Source organism: Pituophis catenifer, unplaced genomic scaffold (assembly GCF_029215685.1).
Source record: "Pituophis catenifer annectens isolate HBS135680 unplaced genomic scaffold, rPitCat1.0.hap2 SCAF_1, whole genome shotgun sequence".
Taxonomy (NCBI): Eukaryota; Metazoa; Chordata; class Lepidosauria; order Squamata; family Colubridae; genus Pituophis; species Pituophis catenifer.
The window spans coordinates 16,893,259-16,914,192 of NW_027256881.1; the positions used below are offsets into that span (position 1 = coordinate 16,893,259).

The 20,934-nt window shown below is 44.7% G+C and overlaps 1 protein-coding gene across 2 annotated transcripts in view; it reads right to left on the bottom strand.

Moving 5' to 3' along the window:
• The window catches only part of POR (cytochrome p450 oxidoreductase), a 72,511-nt gene that overhangs the window by 29,291 nt on the left and 22,286 nt on the right, over positions 1-20,934 (bottom strand). For both annotated transcript variants that reach the window (XM_070932103.1, XM_070932104.1), the window contains exons 2-3: positions 10,556-10,757; positions 2,015-2,063 (exon numbers count right to left, since the gene is read on the bottom strand). In XM_070932103.1, coding sequence (XP_070788204.1) covers positions 2,015-2,063; positions 10,556-10,746 — 240 coding nt within the window. In that variant the 5' untranslated portion in view covers positions 10,747-10,757. The remainder of the gene's footprint in view (positions 1-2,014; positions 2,064-10,555; positions 10,758-20,934) is intronic.

Consider the following 20,934-nt stretch of genomic DNA (forward strand, 5'->3'; position numbering starts at 1 on the left):
ATATTGTTTTGCTACTGGTTTTACTGTGGTTTTATGCATTTATTTTATATGATTGTTATTGCTGTTCTTGCTAATCAAGTTATCTTTTATAGGACATTATTTTAATTACAAAATAATCTACGAGAAAAAAAACAGAAGGAAATAGAAAGAAATATAGCAATCACATTATCATTATGATGACTTGTTGCAGCCAGCATGTTTAGAAGGAATTTGGCATTTATTATTGTTATTATTATTATGGTTCGTCTCAAAGTCAGTCCGATATTTAGACTAGATTTGGCATTTTTATCCACTTATCGAGCCCTTGTCAAGGACCTGGGATAATCAGATGTTCTTGTTTGATGGTCGTCCAGCTACCTAGCCCTGGACGACATCTTCAAATCTCGCTGTTTGAGAAAGTTGCATAACATTCTCAGAGACTCTTCCCATCCTGCTTACAATCTTTTTGGACTGTTGCCTTCTGGCAGAAGATACAGAACAATTAAAACTCGGACCGCACGTTTTCTGAATAGTTTTTATCCCAGAGCTATAATTGCACTCAACAATGAACTAAAGGGCCACCATCAGTGAGCTGTTGGACAGTACTACTTGGTCTGTTGTGTGGATGTTTGGGTGGTTTAGGGGTGGAGAATTGTGGTGGGTGGGAGTGTGTTTGGGGACTGTTATGTGTGTTGGACCTGGTCTTTGGGTGTTAAATGAATTTCGTTGTATGGGTACAATGACAATGTATGTATGTATGTATGTATGTATGTATGTATGTATGTATGTATGTATTTATTTATTTATTTATTTATTTATTTATTTATTTATTTATTATTATTTATTATTTATTTATTTATTATTTATTTATTATTTATTTATTTATTTATTTATTTATTTATTTATTTATTTATTTATTTATTTATGTATGTATGTATGTATGTATGTATGTATGTATGTATGTATGTATGTATTTAGGTTTTAAAGGTATCATTGCAGGATATGAGCTGTTCCAAATAAGAGCTGCCTTTTGCAATTGCCCAGTGGTGCTTTTGTCAATGCTGACATGGTGTTCAAGCAATGCTCTAGATCAGGGGTCTCCAACCTTGGCAACCTTAAGACCTGTGGATTTCAAGTCCCAGAATTCCTGCTGGCTGAGGAATTCTGGGACTTGAAGTCCACAGGTCTTAAAGTTGCCAAGGTTGGAGACCCCTGATCTAGATGTTTTGGGATTGCACTAAGGGCACCTATTTCTACAGGTAGTCCTCGAGTTACGACAATTGAGCCCAAAATTTTTGTTGCTAAGCGAAACATTTGTTAAGTGAGTTTGCCCCATTTTACAACTTTTCTTGCCACATTCATTAAGTGAATCACTGAAGTTGTTAAGTTAGTAACATGGTTGTTAAGTGAATCCGAATTCCCCCTTGACTTTGCTGTCAGGAGGTTGCAAAAGGGGATCACATGACCCCGGGACACCACAACCATCATAAATATGAGTCAGTTGCCAAGCATCTGAATTTTGATCATGTGACCATGGGGATGCTGCAACTGACGTGTGAAAAATGGTGGTAAATCACGTTTTTTAGTCCCGTAACTTTGAACGGTCACTAAATGAACTGTTGTAAATCGAGGACTACCTTTAATATCACCAGTGGATTTGTATGCCACCCAAAAAACTAATTTTTGGCCAATCCAAAATGCTGATGAACAAATAATTTAATTTTTTAACAATATTTTACGCTAAATATATATATTTACACAAACATGGCTTCTCCCAGCATGACATGAAGATATTCTCCAGCGAAGGCTTTCTCTAATATGGATTATTCCCAGCTACATGATTAAGAACAGTAGACATTGTACTCCAACTACATCTGGGAATCCAAGACTGAAAAATATTTCCCCCCCCAAAATTCTATGTTCTGCTGCCAGCTGGCTCTCACATACAGAAGAGAGGCTGAAATAGCTGGAAAAGCTTGGGTAACAAGCCTATTTCAGTAAATTCTAACCATGAAAATAATGAAGTGAAACTTACCGTCTTTTTCATTTTTTCAATAAAACTGTTTTCATTTGCTGACTGCCCACTATAAAAGAGAGAAGGGAAGAATTGGTTTTGAAACGTTCACACTTGCAGCTATGTACCAAACACTGGTTCAGCAGATTCTCCAATCTGCTACGAACAGAACAGAACAGAACAGAACAGAACAGAACAGAACAGAACAGAACAGAATTCTTTATTGGCTACGTGTGATTGGACACACAAGGAATTTGTCTTTGGTGCATATGCTCTCAGTGTACATTAAAAGACAAGATACATTCGTCAAGAATCATAAGGTACAACACTTAATGATAGTCATAGGGTACAAATAAGCAATCAAATCATACTAGGAAACAATCATTATAAATCGTAAGGATACAAGCAACAAAGTTACAGTCATGCAGTCATAAGTGGGAGGAGATAGGTGACAGCAACGATGAGAAGATCAATGTCTGTCAAGCTCCTATCATTTCAGTGGCACAAATAATATTTTGCGGATATTAATTATGATAAGCCATCTTAATTAGCAGGTATGAAGTTCGGGGCAAGGCTGAGCTGGCAGCTGCCTAACGAACAGTAATACTCTTTTCCCACCAGACCAAGGTCAATAGTCTCTATCAGCTGCATCACAACCAACGTTTTCTGAAATCAGAAAGTCTTGGGCGGGGATAAGTGGACTTCAACTCCCAGAATTCCCCAGTCAGCATGCTTAGGGTTACTAGGCAACTATAAGGTTGAGAAGCATTTGCCTGGAGCATAAACTCCTTTTCACAATCCACATGCAAGATTCTCTCTGGTTCACACACCCCAATTATCAGTGGAACATAAACAATACCCCAAAATTAATCCTTCTATCACTGCTTCCTATAGAGCAGGGGTCTCCAACCTTGGCAACTTTAAGACTTGTAAACTTCAACTCCCAGAATTCCTCAGCCAGCTCTGCTCCACAAGCTTTGCTGGCTGAGGAATTCTGGGAGTTGAAGTCCACAAGTCTTAAAGTTGCCAAGGTTGGAGACCCCTGCTATAGAGAGTGGCTAAGTGACAGGGATAGGAAGGGGGATGTCACTTCTTCAGACATTCCCGTTTGCAGCTTGGGAAAAACAGTCCTGGGTGTGTTAAAAACAGTGTTAAGGATTAATAGCAGCACATTCAAGAGTAGCCTGAAACACCTTAAAGAATATCTTGTTTTTCAAAGTCCTAGTACTCCCATCAAACCAGGAATTGGAAGCATCTTTTCCAACTAGTGTGTTTTATTAAAAGGCATAAACTTCCAAGAGTTTAATAAAATGTTTAGCAGGTTAGTAGTTAGTTACTACCAGACCGGGTTTTTGCCACTACACGTAGTCCTTGACTTACAACAGTTCATTTAGTGACCTTTCCAAGTTACAAGAGCATTGGAAAAAAATGACTTACGACCATTTTTCACACTTCCGACCTTTGTAGCAGCCCCGTGATCATGTGACCAAACTTCAGATGCTTGGCAACTGCTTCATACTTGTGACTGTTGCTGTGTCCCACGGTCATGTGATCCCCTTTTGACAAACAAACTCAATGGGGGGGGGAAGCCCGATTCACTTAACAACCAGGTTTCTGACTTACCAACTGCAGTGATTCACTTTGTAACGGTGGCACGAAAGGTCGTAAAATGGGAAAAAACCCACTTAACGTAAGAAATTTGGGACTCAACTGTGGTCGTAAGTCAAGGACTACCTGTATAGACTAATAATGCTCACACACACACACACACACACACACACACACACGAGTAGCTAGCCAGCAGAAGATTGTGAACTCTTTTCAAAGCAGTAACCCCAAGCTAAGCATAATGCAGCTATTCACTTTGGAGGTAACCAGATAATGAATAGAGAAGAGCTGCCTAGATATTACACTTATTTGTTAATTCTACTACCAAAGCTAATATTCCTCTCGGTTTGAATTACTTGGGGAATACAGCAAGAGGGTATTATGTGTTTATCTCTTGCTTATGGGGCTCACAGACGTTACAGGATAAAAAGATGGATCTTCAATTTGATGTAGCACCCCTCTTTCTGTTCTTAATGCCCTGTATTCCTGAGCTATCATCCCTTCCTTTTGGTATCCTGCACAAGGCAAGTATCTTATAAGAGTTGCTTAAAAGAGTTGCTTTTGGTTGAGAAATAACTTTCCCTGCCAAATAAAAATTTCTGCTTTATTTCATCTCTTTAGTAGCAAGAGCTCGGTTTTACACAAGCTAGTGCGGAGGAGAGTAAGAGAAACTTCCCAGCATGAACCCCCCCCCCCCAAATAGTGGCCTCTCATGGCAACATCCACGTTTGTGTCAGAGCAGTTTTCCTGAATCAAAGATGCTGCCAAACCAGTGTTTTATTTCATGGCTGTACACCGCCCTGAGTCCTTCGGGAGTAGGGCGGTATAGAAATTTAATAAAATAAATAAATAAATAAATAAATGGTTAGCTCCGATCCTGCCCCCCCAATTTAGCAGACCCCCAAATCCACTGAAGGCTTCCGAACCCCCCAGGTTAAACTTACCTCCCAGGAAAAGTCTCCTCAGGCCGTGCTGAATATGCGCAACCCATAGTGAATTGGAAACAGCGGGAGAGGTATACAGTATTTCACAACCTTGCAATTTCATACTGGCTGCTGCAAACAGCTAAACTTCCCTCTGATGCAAAACGTCCCCACAGTTCCTCACACTACCCCTCTTGAATCTTCAAGTCAGCGGCCGACCTCCTTTTGTTACAGCCCAGCACAGCCTGCATACCAACCCCTGGAGTCAGACGGCACCAGCAGCCTGATCCTCTGGGATTCATGGCCGGCTGCTTTCAGAATTACCCAGAGGGCCCCGGCACAAACCCAAGAATGTCAACATCTGGCAGTAGCAGAAAGGAATGAGAAAGAAAAAGATTTAAGAATGAAAATTCCCCAGGACCCTCACACCCCTCCCTCCCTACTTTTACAATTCAAGAGTGAGCAGGGGGAGCTTCGCAGCGAGAGACCTCCATCGCCTTAGCAACTGTTTTACATCATAGGTCTTTTAAAAAAATAAATAGAAGCCGCTTTCTTTTAGTTTTGAGAAGTGCCCTTCACGGCAGAACCTCTTTGGAAGGCTACACGGAAGTTACAAAAACAAGATATGTAAAAAAAGACTACATCCAAATTGTTTTCATTAGGAGTGGGAAACAAGGAAGGTCAGTATAATCAGTCGGAGTCTAAACACTTCTCCACTGAATTCAGTCTCCTTAAAGATAATAAAGAAGTCTTCCCACTGCCTGTTATTTCCCACAGGACTCATTCTGGAAAGTATCACAACACATTGAAAGGAGGAATGAGTGTTTAGCACAGAGGTCTTCACCCTTGGCAGCTTTAAGACTTGTGGACTTCAACTCCCAGAATTCTCTGGGAGTTGAAGTCCACAAGTCTTAAAGCTGCCAAGTTTGAAGATCTCTGGTTAGCAACACCCATTAGCATTGTCTTCTTTTTCCTTATAGCAAGCTTGATGCCTTCCAGATGTGTTGGAAGAAAGCTCCTATTGTTTCCCAAACTTGTGCCCTCCAGATTTGTTGGATGGCAATACAGGAGATTTATAGGATCAATTCATTTGGGGGCAGTCGCGTTTAGGAACTCAGGGTCTGCAGGACCCCTAGATTTTGTTCTCAGTCACTGTGCCAAGAAAAGGGTGCAAGGATTCAGGCATTCGGACATACAAAGGATCCCCGACCTCCGTGCCTTCCGTCGCGCTCTGAAGACCCTATTATTCCAGCAAGCTGGACTGACAGGATAAAGGTTTTTTAAATTGGGTTTTGACAGGGGTTTTAAAATGATCTTAGTTGGATGTTTTAAATTTGGCCGAATGATTGAATTATTTTTATAAGCTTTTAATTTTTGTTGTACATTGTTTTTACCATGGCTGTTCACCGCCCTGAGTCCCTCGGTAGAAGGGCGGTATACAAATATAATAAACTAACTAACTAACCATATAATCTCAAAGCATTTTGCCAGGTTCTCAGAGACAACTCACTCCATATACAGCACCACCAACCTTTAGAAGCGCAATATCCCAGCATTTGTAGGCTCATAGAAGAGGAAAGGCCCATTCAAGGCTGGGAATTTAACTCAATAACCTCAGAGATGACTGGGAATAATAATAATATATTCAGTCCAATGCCTAGATCAAAACACTGGAAATGCCATTTAAACCACTGAGCTCCATCTACAGTATCAGCTTAATAACAGATTCCATTAGTAAAGCACCCTGACCATGAGAAAACTATTTCTAATATTCAGCAAAAAAAAAAAAAAAGGCTTTCTAAAAACCACTGTTCTGTATCTTTTGCTTGGGGTTAATAATGAACTGATTACATAGCTTGAGATACAGTTTCAAATATTTGAAGAACGCGGTCCTATGTGTGATGCAATGCTTCAGTATCACGTAGGTGCTTAAAAACCAAAGGCTACCTTGGGATGCATTAAGAGGGACACAGAACAGAGATCATAAAAAGTAATGGTTCCAATTCCACCCTCCCTTGCTCAGACCCCGCTGAAATCCTGTATCCACGGTGGCACAGTGGTTAGAGTGCAGTACTGCAGGCTACTTCTGCTGATCACCAGGAGTTTGGCAGATTGAATCTCACCAGGTTCAAGGTTGACTCAGCCTTCCATCCTTCCGAGGTCAGTAAAATGAGGACCCAGATTGTTGGGGGCCATAGGCTGACTCTGTAAACCGCTTAGAGAGGGCTGTAAAGCACTGTGAAGCGGTATATAAGTCTAAGTGCTAGTGCTAGTGCTATCCAACTCTGGGCAGCTTTCAATTTGACATAGTTTGAAGCAAATTGAAGCAAGTTCAGAAAACAGATTTTACAATGGTGAAGTCTAGAAACTAAGTTCTATTAGAAGTAGTTAAAGAATCAGAGAGTGTTTAGCCTACAGGAGAAACAAGTGGAGGTAGAATATAGCCTTCAAATATCTGAAAGGTTGTCATAGGAGGACAAAATTTATTCCCTATTGCTCCAGGCAGCAAGTTACAAATACAAGGAAATAAATGTAGGCTAGATATGAAGAAAATTTTCCCGATTCTATCGGTTATCAACCTGCGGAACAGGCTATACGTGAAGTCAAGAGTTCTTTGCACGAGGTCTTGCTACAAAGGCCAGTCAATCAAGTCTCAGAAGGGCTTCAGCAGATTTGTATTGGACAGGAGGTTGGCCTAAAGCTGTGATGACGAACCTATGGCACGATTGCCAGAGGTGGCATGCACAGTGTTGCCAGGTGCTCTTCTGGTTTCCAGCACACGCATGTGTGCTGGCCAGCTGATCTTCACTTGTGCTGGAGCCCTGGAAACCCAAAGACCAGCTGGTCAGTGTGCATGCAGTGCCAGCCACCTGATCTTCGGGTTTCCAGTGCTCTAGCACACACAAAGATCAGCTGACCGGTGAGCATGTGCGTACCAGAAACCAGAAAGTATTTGTGTTTTCAGGGCTGCGGCGTGCACGCACACGCCCATTCCAGTTTGGGCACTCGGTGGCAAAAAGGTTCGCCATCACTGCCCTAAAGGATCTCTAAGGTCCTTCCAACTCTATTGTTATATAATATCTTCCTTCAGTCATATTTTCTTAAGGCTAAACATTCACAGTTCCCTCTTTCTTTTCCTCCTAGGAACTGGTATCCAGTTGACACACTATCCTTGAGGCCCTTAACTGTTCTAGTTGGAATCATCAGAATGTGGTGTCCAAACTGGAAACAATATTTGGGAAGGATTCCTGTTGTGGCTCTGTTTCCTGAGCCTGGGCTATCGACAGATGCAGACTCTGAGAGTGAGGGAGAGGAGTTGGCAAGGCCTCCCTCTCCAGGACCCTCCGATCTGGCAATGCCTCCGGAGGACACCGAAGGCCAAGAGATAGGCCCAGAGCCAAGCACGTCCCCGCAGCCACAGGTGGACAGCGACGACGTAGATAAGTGCTGGCTGGACCCTCGACAGAGGTGCAGGGAGAAGCGTGCAGTGCGTCCAGTGACTCAGCGATTAGCTGAGTCACTGGACCACACCCCACAGGGTATAAATGTGGGTGTGGTGGCCGATTCAGTTTGTGATAAGCAAAAACTGGAAATACTCCATGATCTCTGCGTTACTGGACTTTGCCTGCTTTATCGGACTGCATTTGGATTAATCCTTGTATTGTTGACACTCTGCCTGTTTTATCGGAATGCTTGCAGTCTAATCTTTGTTTTGTGTGAGTAAAGTCTGAATTGGCAGCTAGCCACTGGGTTGCTGCCAGCTTTATCTTCAAAGAGTTTTGTTGTGTGGCTTATTAACTCCGGGCCATCTGTGGAGGTGCATGTGTGGTATGGGGACAGAGCAATTCCGAAGAATGCAGAATATTTTGAAAGTATGGCTACCAATCATCGTGGCAGTTTTAACTTAATACAGGTGGAAGACAATCTTTATTAAAATTACAGTAAAAGGAAAGATAGGAAACAGAGAGATTTTTTTTAAAAAAAGAGTCATAACAAACTCTCCCACAATTGATCAAGAAAAACATTACATTTAACTGACTGCTTTAACACCAAAGCTTCTGCTGCCAAGATTCTGGTACTCTCTGATTTTAAACAATCTCTCCCTCTCCCTCTCTCTCTCTCTCTCTCTCTCTCTCTCTCATACAGTTAACATAGTTAAGTTTCTGTTATTAAGAATATGCTTTTTAATTAGTTTTCTCAATACAGTAACGCGCCAAATAGGGTATATGTCTATTGGATGAAATTAACTTTTTTCATCAAAAGATTCCAGTCGCTTGTTGTTTCCAACTTTGGAGTAATTATTTGGACATTAAAACAATGCAGGTATTAATAAAATTTCCTACAGAAGGACTCAGATTTGGAGAAATCAGTTACCCAATATTTTTTCCCATCTATTTTTAAGGCTATTATCTTTTTGTTCATTGTGGATCAAACAGCCTCATCAGCACAGGCCTTTGTTCCTAATCACAATGACACCAAAATGCAAGAGGTAGTTCAAACAGAACTACAGCAGTCTTCTCCAACTTGATGGGCCCAAAGGATGACTTGGACAATATTCCGGTACTTCCTAGCCAATCAGATCATTTTTCTAGGACAGGGATGGGCAATAAGCAACTGCAACATACAAATACCATAAATAGTACACTAAGGTATTGCCAAAAATACTCCAAGGAGACTATATTTTCAGTGCAGGCTAAATCCTTAATGAATTCAAGATGCTCAAATCCAGCACTCAATTCTTAGAAGCTAAACAGATTTATTTATTTATTTATTTATTTATTAAATTTATATACCGCCCTATTCCTAAGGAACTCAGGGCGGTGAACAGCGAACGATAAAAATACATGTAATACAAACGTTAATAATAAAAAACCAATTAAAATATACTAAACATTCTGGTCCTAGATAATTCAAGACATCCCAGTTTAAAATAAAATCAAAAAGCAATATAAAGGGAAAGTTAGGCCAGGCCGGCCTGCTGAAACAGGAATGTTTTGAGGGCACGGCGGAAAGTGCGCAGATCCGGAATCTTCTGTATCTCTGGGGGGAGCTCGTTCCAGATGGTGGGTGCCCTCACAGAAAAGGCTCTCCCCCTGGGGGCCGCCAGTCGACATTGTTTGGCTGACGGCACCCTGACAAGCCCCTCTCTATGGGAGCGTACTGGGCGGTGAGAGGCTATTGGTGGCAGAAGGCGGTCTCGTAAGTACCCCGGTCCTAAGCCATGGAGCGCTCTAAAGGTGGTAACTAAGACCTTGAAGCGCACCCGGAAGACCACAGGGAGCCAGTGCAGCTCGCGCAGGAGGGGAGCCACATGGGAGCGCCATGCTGCTCCCATAACTACCCGCGCGGCCGCATTCTGGACCAGCTGGAGCCTCCGGGTGCTCCTCAAGGGGAGCCCCATGTAGAGAGCATTACAGTAGTCCAGGCGTGAAGTGACGAGGGCATGAGTGACCGTTTTTAACGAGTCCCGATCCAGAAAGGGACGCAACTGGCGAATCAGGCGAACCTGATAAAAAGACCTCCCGGCCACAGCCGTCAAGTGTTCTTCTAAAGACAGCCGTGAGTCCAAGAGGACGCCTAAGTTGCGAACCCTCTCCATGGGGGGCAATGACTCATCCCCAATAGTCAGTGATGGCACCAATTGACTATATCGGGACGTCGGAAACCACAGCCACTCGGTCTTGGATGGGTTGAGCCTGAGTCTGTTCCTCCCCATCCAGATCCGTACAGCCTCCAGGCACTGGGACATCACTTTAAGGGCATCATTGGGGTGGTCCGGGGTGGAGATGTATAGCTGAGTATCATCAGCATACTGATGATACTTCACCCCAAAACCATGGATGATCTCACCCAGCGGCTTCACATAAATGTTGAACAGAAGGGGTGAGAGAACCGACCCCTGCGGCACCCCACATACAAGGGGCCTCGGGGTCGACTGATATGATATGATATGATGTGAGATAATCATACTGCAGCCACCACCCCAGAAAGCCAGGTCTCCTTAAGTGCTCCTAACTGTTAAACCACTTACGTTGCTCCTGCTGTTGGTGTCTGGATTTTTGAAAACTCTGGGATCTCTTCTTTCTTCTTACGAAAGAAAAACCAGTAGGTCAGGAGACCAATGACAATGGAGAAGAGGAAGATGTCGAACATGCTGAAGGCAGATGAAGCCTCTGGGCTCTTTACAGAAGAGGGTTCGTCTTTAGATGCTGCTGTCCCCATGGAGATGAAACCTAAATGGAAATAAAAAAAGAACATGTCACATACATTGCTACAGCTTTGAATATCGGCAATCTGGAATCTTCTGGAGTCAAAAAAACAGGGCAAAAGAAGAAGGGCTTCAGTCTGGGAGTGCCAGGAGATTATCCCAGATTAAGTAGAATAACGAGACAATTTCTTGAAGAAAACAGCCATAGCCACATACCAGGAAACCACAATTGCACAAATGCTTGAAATTTGATAGGAACCATCAGCCTGATCACTCCCATTAAGTTTCATAACGTTCATGTAAAAGGAGCTTGCCAGCAAAATGATCTCTAACCCAGGAGGAAGATAAATATTACATACCAGTGTATCCCTCTCTCTTTCTAGCACTACTGGAAGAAAAGTCATATTAACTTAAATTATTTTTTCAACTGCCTTCCTTATAGACCAGTCCAGGCATGCACTTAATTAAATAAAGTGATGCAGCATATTTTAAACCCTGCCACTTCCTTTAAGACAAAAGCTTATGTTCTTCTTAGTTCTTTTTGGAAGGACTAAGCATGCCAGTGGTGCTGCAAAAGATGGAAAACCAATATGTGGCATCAGTTCAGGCTGACATTCAAATCCACCTGCAATTATGAATGATCACCGGAGATTTGGGACCTGTTGCTTTCTCTGAGCAAAAGCTGCCTTGCAGGATTTTTATCAGGGTGGATAAAAATCAATGATTTAAAAAAAAAAAAAAAATCAAAAAAATCAGATTTTTTTTATTTAAATCGGATTTTTTTTATTTAAATCGGATTTTTTTGATTTTTATTGAATTTATTTTAATAAAAAACTTTTGGGGTAAAAATCTATCGTAAGATAGTTTTCTATTTAAGATACATAAATAATTTAGTTTATTCAGCCTGAAATGGAGCTTAGTTATGTAGCATGAGGCTGTATATTCTGCAACACTGGGACTATCGGTGAGTCAACAGTGGGTCAAAGGAGTAGCAGAGATGACAGTTGCTCTTTAAAAATTATGATTTAAATCGAGTTGATTTAAATCAAGCCTTTTTACTAGTGATTTAAATCATGATTTAAATTGTGATTTAAATCAACTCGATTTAAATCAAATCCACCCTGGTTTTTATTGCAAAGAAAATCTGGAAGGACAGGTAATATGTACACCATTTGAGGCACTGAAGGAAAGACGAGACCTAAATCCAACAAATAATAAGGTCCAACAAACAGAAGCTACTGTTTCATGTTCAATACGGTTACTTTTGAGTTCAACCTCTTCCTGAATGTTTAAAGTATCCTTAAGATGAGATCCTGGCAAGCACACACCTATAAACATATTTCGGCAACAATACCGAAAGCGTTGCTCTTCCAGATTTGTCAGTTGAGCCTGCTGCCATGTCCAGGCCCATTCTTTCTTAGCTTCCAAGATCAAAGGAAATTGGGCAGGTTCTGCCATCTTCTTATATCGCATAATATCATTTTAAGAGTTTTATAACATGCAACATAAGAAGATGGCAGAACGTTTTTTTTTAAATGTGGCTTCTGAATACAAAAAAACAAAGTTGTTTGTTTTTGCAGTTTAGAATGAGTGAAATGAATGTTTGGAAACTTAAGAGTTGAAACTAGATATACAGAAAACCAGGGTTTTTGTCTTTAAGACGTTTAGGTTATAATCTTCTGCCACATGTAACTTCTAACTAGTTATTGGCTAGTACCAATTGCAACAAAGCAAAATGTGATTGGTTTATAACTTTGCATGTGTGTGATCTCAGTCACAGTGACTAATAACCATGGTTATAATGTCTTTGCATGTGGCCTGGATCTAGCCAGGTAGCTAAGAAATCATGACAAAAAAAAAAACCCTGGTTCTCTGTCTATCTGGTCACAACTTTTAACTTTTCCAAACATTCATTTCATCTCATTCAAATTGCAAAAAAGAAACAACACTGTTGTTGTATTTTTTGTTGTTAGTTGCGAAGTCGTGACCGACCCATCGCGACCCCATGGACAACGTTCCTCCAGACCTTCCTGTCCTCTATCATCCTCTGGAGTCCATTTAAGCTGTTGTTGTATTGAGAAACCACATTTTTAAAAAAATAATTGAAAAAATGGCCATTAATGGTATCAAAGGCTGTGACAAAAATATGGTGACATAACCAGCTGGGGTGGGGTTTTTTTGGCGGGGGGGGGGCGGTTTGGGAGGTGGAAATGTTCAGCCTTAAAGAGGCTTCATACCTGTAACTCAAATGATCAACTCATAAGTCACTTTGGTTTCCCTAGGACAGGGATGTCAAACCCCCAAGGACACATCGTCACGTGATGTATTGCAACTTTCCCCCCCTCCGCTAAAACGGAGTGGGCGTGGCCAGCACATGACACATCTGGCCCATGGGCTGCAAGTCTGACACCCCTACCCTAGGAGCTGAAATTCCACTCATTAAGTACATAATGCAAGTGATAGCATGCCAGGGAACAAACATTTTAAGTTGAAAGTTCTGAAAACCTACTCTTATCTTAAGTCTTATCAGCTTAATTACAATTCTTACAATGCATTAATTTATTGGATTCTTGATGTTCTTGAATCTTAATTTTTCTCTTGCAGACATTTTATCAGCAGATTAGTTAATAGGAAGAAGAAAATCAAGCACCAACAGTTCAGCCTTTACTTACATACAGTATATTATCCACTATTGCATCAATGTATGGCTGAAGGGCTCAAGACAACACCTGACTTTGTGTGGTGCATTATATACACCAACCATGCATAGACTCAGCGGAATGGATAGATCAGAGGTCTTCAAACTTGGCAGCTTTAAGACTTGTGGACTTCAAGTCCCAGAATTCTCCAGCCAGCCAGCCAGCCAGCCAGCCCACAAGTCTTAAAGTTGCCAAGTTTGGGGACCCCTGGAATAAATGAATGACGAAACTCAAGCTGTAGGCGATGCAAAAGATGTGAGACGAGAAATGTTGGCAGACGGGTCAACCTGAGGAGTTCCATCTCTGTCTTGTAACACAGCCATATTGATTATGCAACATGACATATTTCCAGAGACGATAAATATCACATTTATAACACAGGACCTCATTTTCACACCACACAGTCTGAACACAAACAAACATTAAGCCAAAGCACAACTTCATTTTCAGCCATTTCAACCTTCCTCTGCAAAAAATATCTCCGTGGCTTCACTCTTTTGCTGACCACAGTTTCTTTGTCAGCAGTAACAAGGATCAAGTCAAGGAAACTGGGGAATAGAACATTAAATTTCTCCAGCATGATCTCCAAATCCTTCAGTGAAGCCCATAGCATGGTAACCATAACAACACAGGGTTGACAATAGTCACCAGGGTCACCATGACAACCTTGAATTCAAATCTAGCAAATCACCTCCGATAGAAAGAAGCTGCAGTATATTTTGCCTTTAAAGGAGGATAAAAGGAGAGAGAAACCCTATCTGGATTTTGAAGCCAGAGCGCCAAACTACCAGATTGGTTTCCAACACCAAATCATTAACACTACCTTGAAGTGGGAAACCATGCCAGCTTTTTAACCATCTGTCACAGCCTATACCAATCATATACCATGACAATAAACCACCTGCTGCCATAAATCTATGGCCTTCCTTCTCTTCCGTGGCCTGAGCTTGCGACAAAATGAGAATCTCAATAGTGAATCATGCTCATATCTGATACCGGCAAATTTCATACTTTGCTCTCTGTAAATAAAATTTCCTTTAAATTATTACCTATTACACATACCTTATTATGCAACCTTTGGACAAGATATCTTAAGGATTAACTCTTAGCCCTTTAACTAAGGTGAGTGGTGAGAATAATAGCATTTACATTCCTCTGGAGCAATCACCAAGCTAGGTGGCAGAACGGACGTTGTGTTCCTGAACGTCCATTTTCGGGGCGCTGCGACTCCAATCCATGGACAGGGTAGTATCTCCTAGTTGCTGGGCAGAAATGAGTGCTAAACCTTCCCCTTATCAGGCCACGCCCACCTCAACCAATCAGCTTCAGTCTTTCCTCACGAAGGCGCAGGAACAAGGCCAACCATGAAAAACCACAACAAACATTAATCAAGAGAAAACAACAGAAACAGGAAGCCGAATGGGTGAGTATGGATTGGAGTCGCAGCGCCCCGAAAATGGACGTTCAGGAACACAACGTCCGTTTTCCATTGCGCTGCTCCTCCAATCCATGGACGGGGATATACCCAAGTTCAGGAGCTCAGGGCGGGAGGCTGTCTGGAATCCTCAGCCTGAGGCGTGGCCACTCGTTGTAAAACTCGACGTCCAAACGCTGCATCAGCCGAGGCATACTGATCGGATAAAGGAAGTGTCAGAAGCCCATGAGGCTGCTCTACAGATTTCGGACACTGAACCATTCGTAGACCAAGCTGCAGATGCGGCCGCACTGCGAGTTGAATGCACGTAGATCTTAGCCGGACGGGGGCGTGTTCGTATGTCGTAGGCCGTTGTGATGCAAGCTTTAATCCACCTGGCAATTGTAGTAGATGACACCTTCTTCCCCATCGAGGAAGGGGTGAAAGACACCAACAAGGATTCAGTCTGTCGAAAGGACTCAGTATGTTTAATATAATGTCGAAGAGCACGCCTAACGTCCAAAGTATGCCATAAGGACTCAGTCTGATGACGAGGATTCGGACAAAAGTTAGGCAGAACCAACTCTTGAGTGCGGTGGAATCGTGAATTTATCTTAGGTAAGAAAGATGGATCCAAGCGCAGGATCACTCTGTCACTATGAAAGATACAAAGGTCCTTGTGGACGGATAGCGCAGTGAGCTCCGATACGCGTCAAGCTGACGTAATGGCTAAAAGAAAGGTGACTTTGAGCGTCAGAAATTTTAGAGATACTGAAGCCAAGGGCTCAAATGGCGATGTTGTAAGCGCTTGAAGGACTAACGGAAGATCCCAGGATGGGTACCTATGTATCACCGGAGGTGAGATGTTGGAGGCCCCATGCAGGAAACTCTTAATCCTAGGATTATGGGAAAGAATACGGTGTTCCTCACACCTAATGACTGTGGATAAGGCGGCCACCTGGCATCGAAGCGTGGCAGGAGCAAGACCTTTTGCTAGACCATCATGTAAGAAGTTCAGTACGTCCGGGATATCTGCAGAGGTCGGGTCCACGTGATGGGCCACACACCAGGCAGCGAATGTACGCCACGTAGACTCATAAATTCTAGTGGTGGAAGGGCGCCTGGCAGCTTGGATCACCTTTATGACATCGGAAGACAGTCTGTCCTTCTGTAGCTGGAGCCGCTCAAGCGCCAAGCGGCCAATCGGAGCCACCCTGGATCGGGGTGGATGATGGCCCCCTGGCTGAGCATCTCCTCCTCCAGTGGTATTACCCACGGAGGAGAAGCGGACAGTCCCACTAGGTCTGTATACCAGGGCCGGCGAGGCCACTGAGGTGCTATCAGAATCAACTCGGCTCTCTCCAACAACACCTTCCGAATCAGTCTTGGAATCAGCGGCAAGGGAGGGAAGGCATAGAGAAGCCCTGGAGGCCACTGACAGCGTAGAGCGTCGTAACCCTCTGCTCCGATGGTCGGGTAACACGTGTAGAACCTCGGTAGTTGGGCGTTCTGGGGCATGGCGAAGAGGTCCACCTGAGGGCGGCCAAATTGTCCCACTATCTGATCGAAGAGGGCAGGCTTGAGAGACCACTCTGCAGGGTCCAAGTGCTCCCTGCTGAGCCAGTCCGCCATGATGTTGTCCTGCCCCGAAATGTGGTCTGCCACCAGAGATGCCGTGTGCCTTTCCGCCCAAGCCAACAGGCTCTCCGACTCCATCATCAGGGATCTGGAGCGCGTGCCTCCCTCCCGATTTATGTGTGCCTTGGTGGTGACGTTGTCCGTCCGGACCAGCACATGTTGACCCTCCAAGGTGTGAACAAAATGGCGCAAGGCGAGACGAACAGCCCTCAACTCCAGCAAATTGATGCTGTTCGTCCGCTCCGCCGGAGACCACTGACCTTGAATCACTGCATTCTGCAGATGGGCTCCCCAGCCCGACAGGCTGGCGTCGGTAACCAGAACCACTCGGTCCGGTTCAAGAAAGACACATCCTTTTTGCAGTGCAGGGGACCTCCACCACATGAGTGACAGTCGAGCTTGTGGGGGTAAGACAATCTGATGGGATGATGAGCTGCGTTTCGTTCTCTGGAAGGGAAGCAACAGCCACTGAAGGGGGCGGGAATGTCTGCGTGCCCACGGAACGACATGGATGCGGGATATTAACTTCCCCAACAATTGATTCAACAGGAGCAGAGACACCTTCTTCAGGGACTGAACTTGCCGCACCATAGATCTGATGTCGCGAACGCGATCTGGGGAGAGAAAAACCTGCCCCAGCTGGGAATCGATCACAGCCCCCAGGTATTGGAGCCGTGTCGTAGGCGTCAGATGGCTCTTTTGCCAGTTGATAGAGAAGCCGTGGTTCTGGAACGCCTGGAGGACCACCTCCATGTCTTTCCTCGCCTGCGACGGGGACGTTGACATTACCAGCAAATCGTCGAGGTAGCAGCTGAGACGTACAGAGAAAGATCGGATGGAAGCCGCGACTACCGTCACCAATTTCGTGAAGGTCCTGGGGGCCGAGGACAGACCGAAAGGCATCGCACGGTATTGAAAATGCATGTTGTTGTATTCGAAGCGAAGATAGCGCCGATGCAATGGGTGGATAGGGACATGCAGGTATGCTTCGCGGAGATCTACAGATTGAAGATAGTCCCCTTGTCTGATAGATGCCAAAACTGTCCTGAGGGAGTGCATCTTGAACCTGCAATACAGAATATATTGATTGAGGAGCTTTAGGTTCAAGATGCCCCTGTGGCCCCCCGATGACTTGGGCACCAGAAATAAGGTAGCATAGAAACCAGTTCTCTCTTGACCCTGGGGCACCGGCTCCACGGCGTTGATGGAGAGGAGGTGTGAAATCTCTGCTTCCATGAGCTCCCTCTGGACCTTGTACCGAGGGATGGGGCAGCGGCGAAAGGTGTTGGGTGGTAGAGTGTGGAACTCGAGGCGAAGCCCCTGTTGGATGGTCATGCGGATCCAAGTGTCGGTTGTCGAGAGGTCCCACTGAAGGTAGAATTGCTGGAGTCGACCTCCGATAGGACCCGGAATCGACGAGTCACTTCCCTCTGCGTGGAGGACGGTAAGAGGAGCCTCTGAAGGGGCGCTTCCCTTGGGATTGGTTCCTAGATCTGTCACGAAATGGCTGTCTGTCTGATGTTCGGTCAGACATCTGGGAATAAGAGCATTGGTAGTATGGACCGTTCGACGCCGAGGAGGAACGAAAGGACTGGCGCTGTGTATAAGGTGTATATCTCTGCTCTGCACGGCGAAAGGAAGACGGTAGCACTTTGCACTTGTCTTTATCTTCTATCAAGATTGGCTCCAGACAAGGACCGAATAGTGATGGGGCCGTAAACGGAGCCGAAGCCAACTTCCATTTAGCTTTGTTGTCTGCACGCCAGTTTCGTAGCCAGAAAAGATGCCTGTTGGTCACTGTTACTGCCATAGCTCGAGAAGCAAATTTTGTCACCGTCAAGGAGGCATCTGCGGAGTATTCCATTGCTGCCACAAGTTTATTAATGTCCTGGTGCAGCCTGGTATCGGTGGGGGGCAACCTCTCCTGCAGCTGGTGGAGCCAGATCAGAGAAGCCCTGTTGAAAAATGACGTGGCCGTGGCTGCCTTGATAGCCCAGGCAACAGCTTGGTGCGCTTTACCGAACCCCATTTCCATTCTGTGGTCCTCCGCCTTGAGGCCATCCACCACATCTGAAGTCAGCATCGAAGAGGTAGACAAAGCAGCGACCGGGGCGTCAACTGAAGGGACAGTCAGAAGTTCCTCCAGATGTGACTCAGCAGAGTAAAGACGTTTGTCCAGGCCACTCGGAGCAGTCAGGGAACCTGGTTGGCCAAAGGCAGATGTAATGACATTGGAAAACAAAGGAGGACAAGGAATCACGTCCTGATCTTGTTTAGAAACGTGAAATAGAGCTTCGTGTGGGTGTTGAGAATCAGAAGACTTTTCAGCGGTCCCTTCTGCAATGCCAAATTTTGTAGCGACCTTGGCTTTATGAAGCAAGGATTTGAAGACAGAAGGCCGGAACAAATTTGTGAAGGTGGGCTTCTCGGGAAGGAGATCCTCATCCTCCGAGAATTCGACATCTTCTGGACAAATTTCCCCTTCCTCAGATTCTTCAGAGGAAGATTCAACAGGACGTCGCCTACTAGTGCTCGGAACTGCTTCATCAACTGGGGCCGGAGCTGAAGAAGATTGAGAGGTGTTGACTGGCCGAGCCACCTCCTGTTGTATGCCAGCAGCCAAGATCTTTGCCAGCGCATCTGACAACATAGACTGAAAACTCACAGGTGCGTCAGGAACCTCCGGGCGGAGCCCCGCCACAGTAGGAGTAAATGTAGCCTCCGGCACACGTCTGCTGCCCAATGGCGCATCTGATTGGCTGGAAACATCTGGCAACAACATCGACACTCCTTTGGAGCGCTGTAAGTTGGAAGCAGCGAGCCTGGTAGATGATGAGGCAGATTCGGCTTGCAAAATTCCAGAAGGATCAGCCCAGTCCTGAGAAGCGGCAAATTGTCTGGACAGATTTGCTTGTTGGAGCTGGGCCCTCTCAAATTGCTTCTCTAAGTCTTCATGGCGCCTCTGCTCCACCTTGTTGGTGGTGGAAGACTTAGAGGATGACTTGGACTTGCGAGACTTGGATTTAGTTTTCTTACTGCCTGACTTATGTTGAGTGGCAGGGTATTCACAGGCGCCCTCTGAATCAGAAGATAAGGCAATGTCTGCCATGTTGAATGAGGCAGAAGAGGGCAAGCCATAAGCCAAGTCCAACAGATATCAGCACCGAGGCTTCCCCACCAGGAAAATGCCCACAGTGCAGTTCCAGTTGAGCAGGGGTAAAAATTAGGCTCAGAAGCTGCTGAGCTCAAATCCCCAATATAAGACAGCCAAGTCAATCAGGCAAGGGAGTTATAAAGTTGACAGGCCTTGGTCAGGACACAGGGCTACAAGTCATTAAGGGTGGTTAATAAGGCACAAGCCACCCACCGCTAGCCGGCAACAGTCTCTTGTTTGTCTTTTTTTTTTTTTTTTATTCTTGCCTCTCCAAAATGGCAGCCGCCACGCTGACAGAGTCCCGAAACAAAATGGTGGCCATCACAAACACAGAATACTTGCTGAGGCGTGGAGCTTGATCTCCTAAGAAAGGCACCTCCAAGGACAAAGCCCAGCGATCCAGTCAAGGGGCACCTCAACGCAGCCCGGAAAATTGGCGCTGAAGGTGTCCGACAGCAGCTCTCGCCTCCGCTAGCGCCGCACGCTTTGAGCGCTCCCCAGCTGATCCGCCAACATCGGAGGCCGCCCGATGACAGGGCAGGCACTACGGAGCCGCTCGTTAAGGACGGAGCTGAGGCGAGGGCAGCTCTAACGCCTCAGCGGAAGGCTAGCCCCTCGCCAGCGGCAAAGGAAGCACGGATCCGCCCAGCCGGGTCGGAATCCGGCGTGCTGCAGCCCCGATCGGCGGGGAGATAGGCCAGGCGGCTTGGAGCTCCAAGCACACCCCAGGCACACAGCAATAAGAATCTCCCTCGTGGCAGCTCCTCAGTACAATCAAAGATGAGAAAGAGAAAATAATAAAATAAAATAACAAAGTAAGAAGTAGGGAAGGTAAATTCTAATTAGAGAGCACTCAAATTGCCAAGTTCTCACAGCAACTGAGTGAGAAAGACTGGAGTTGATTGGTTGAGGTGGGCGTGGCCTGACAAGGGGAAGGTTTAGCACTCAGTTCTGCCCAGCAACTAGGAGATACTACCCCGTCCATGGATTGGAGGAGCAGCGCAATGGAAAATGAGAGAATTACACTGTCGTCTGGACAGTAGCCAAAAGTATCCATGACATATGAAAACCAGCAGAGCACCTCAAACATTAGGTTTAACATTAGGAATGTTAGGAAGATTCGGAACATTTAACATCCTAACATTAGGAATAAGTAATATAAATGAAAACAAACATTTCTGATCCCTGATTGGCTGCTAACAATTTATTGTTCTTCAATCTTTTGAAGGGAAAAAAATATACTTGGGCAAAAAAACAAACAAACCCAAAACCCATTTGCTTTTACAGCAGGCGATTC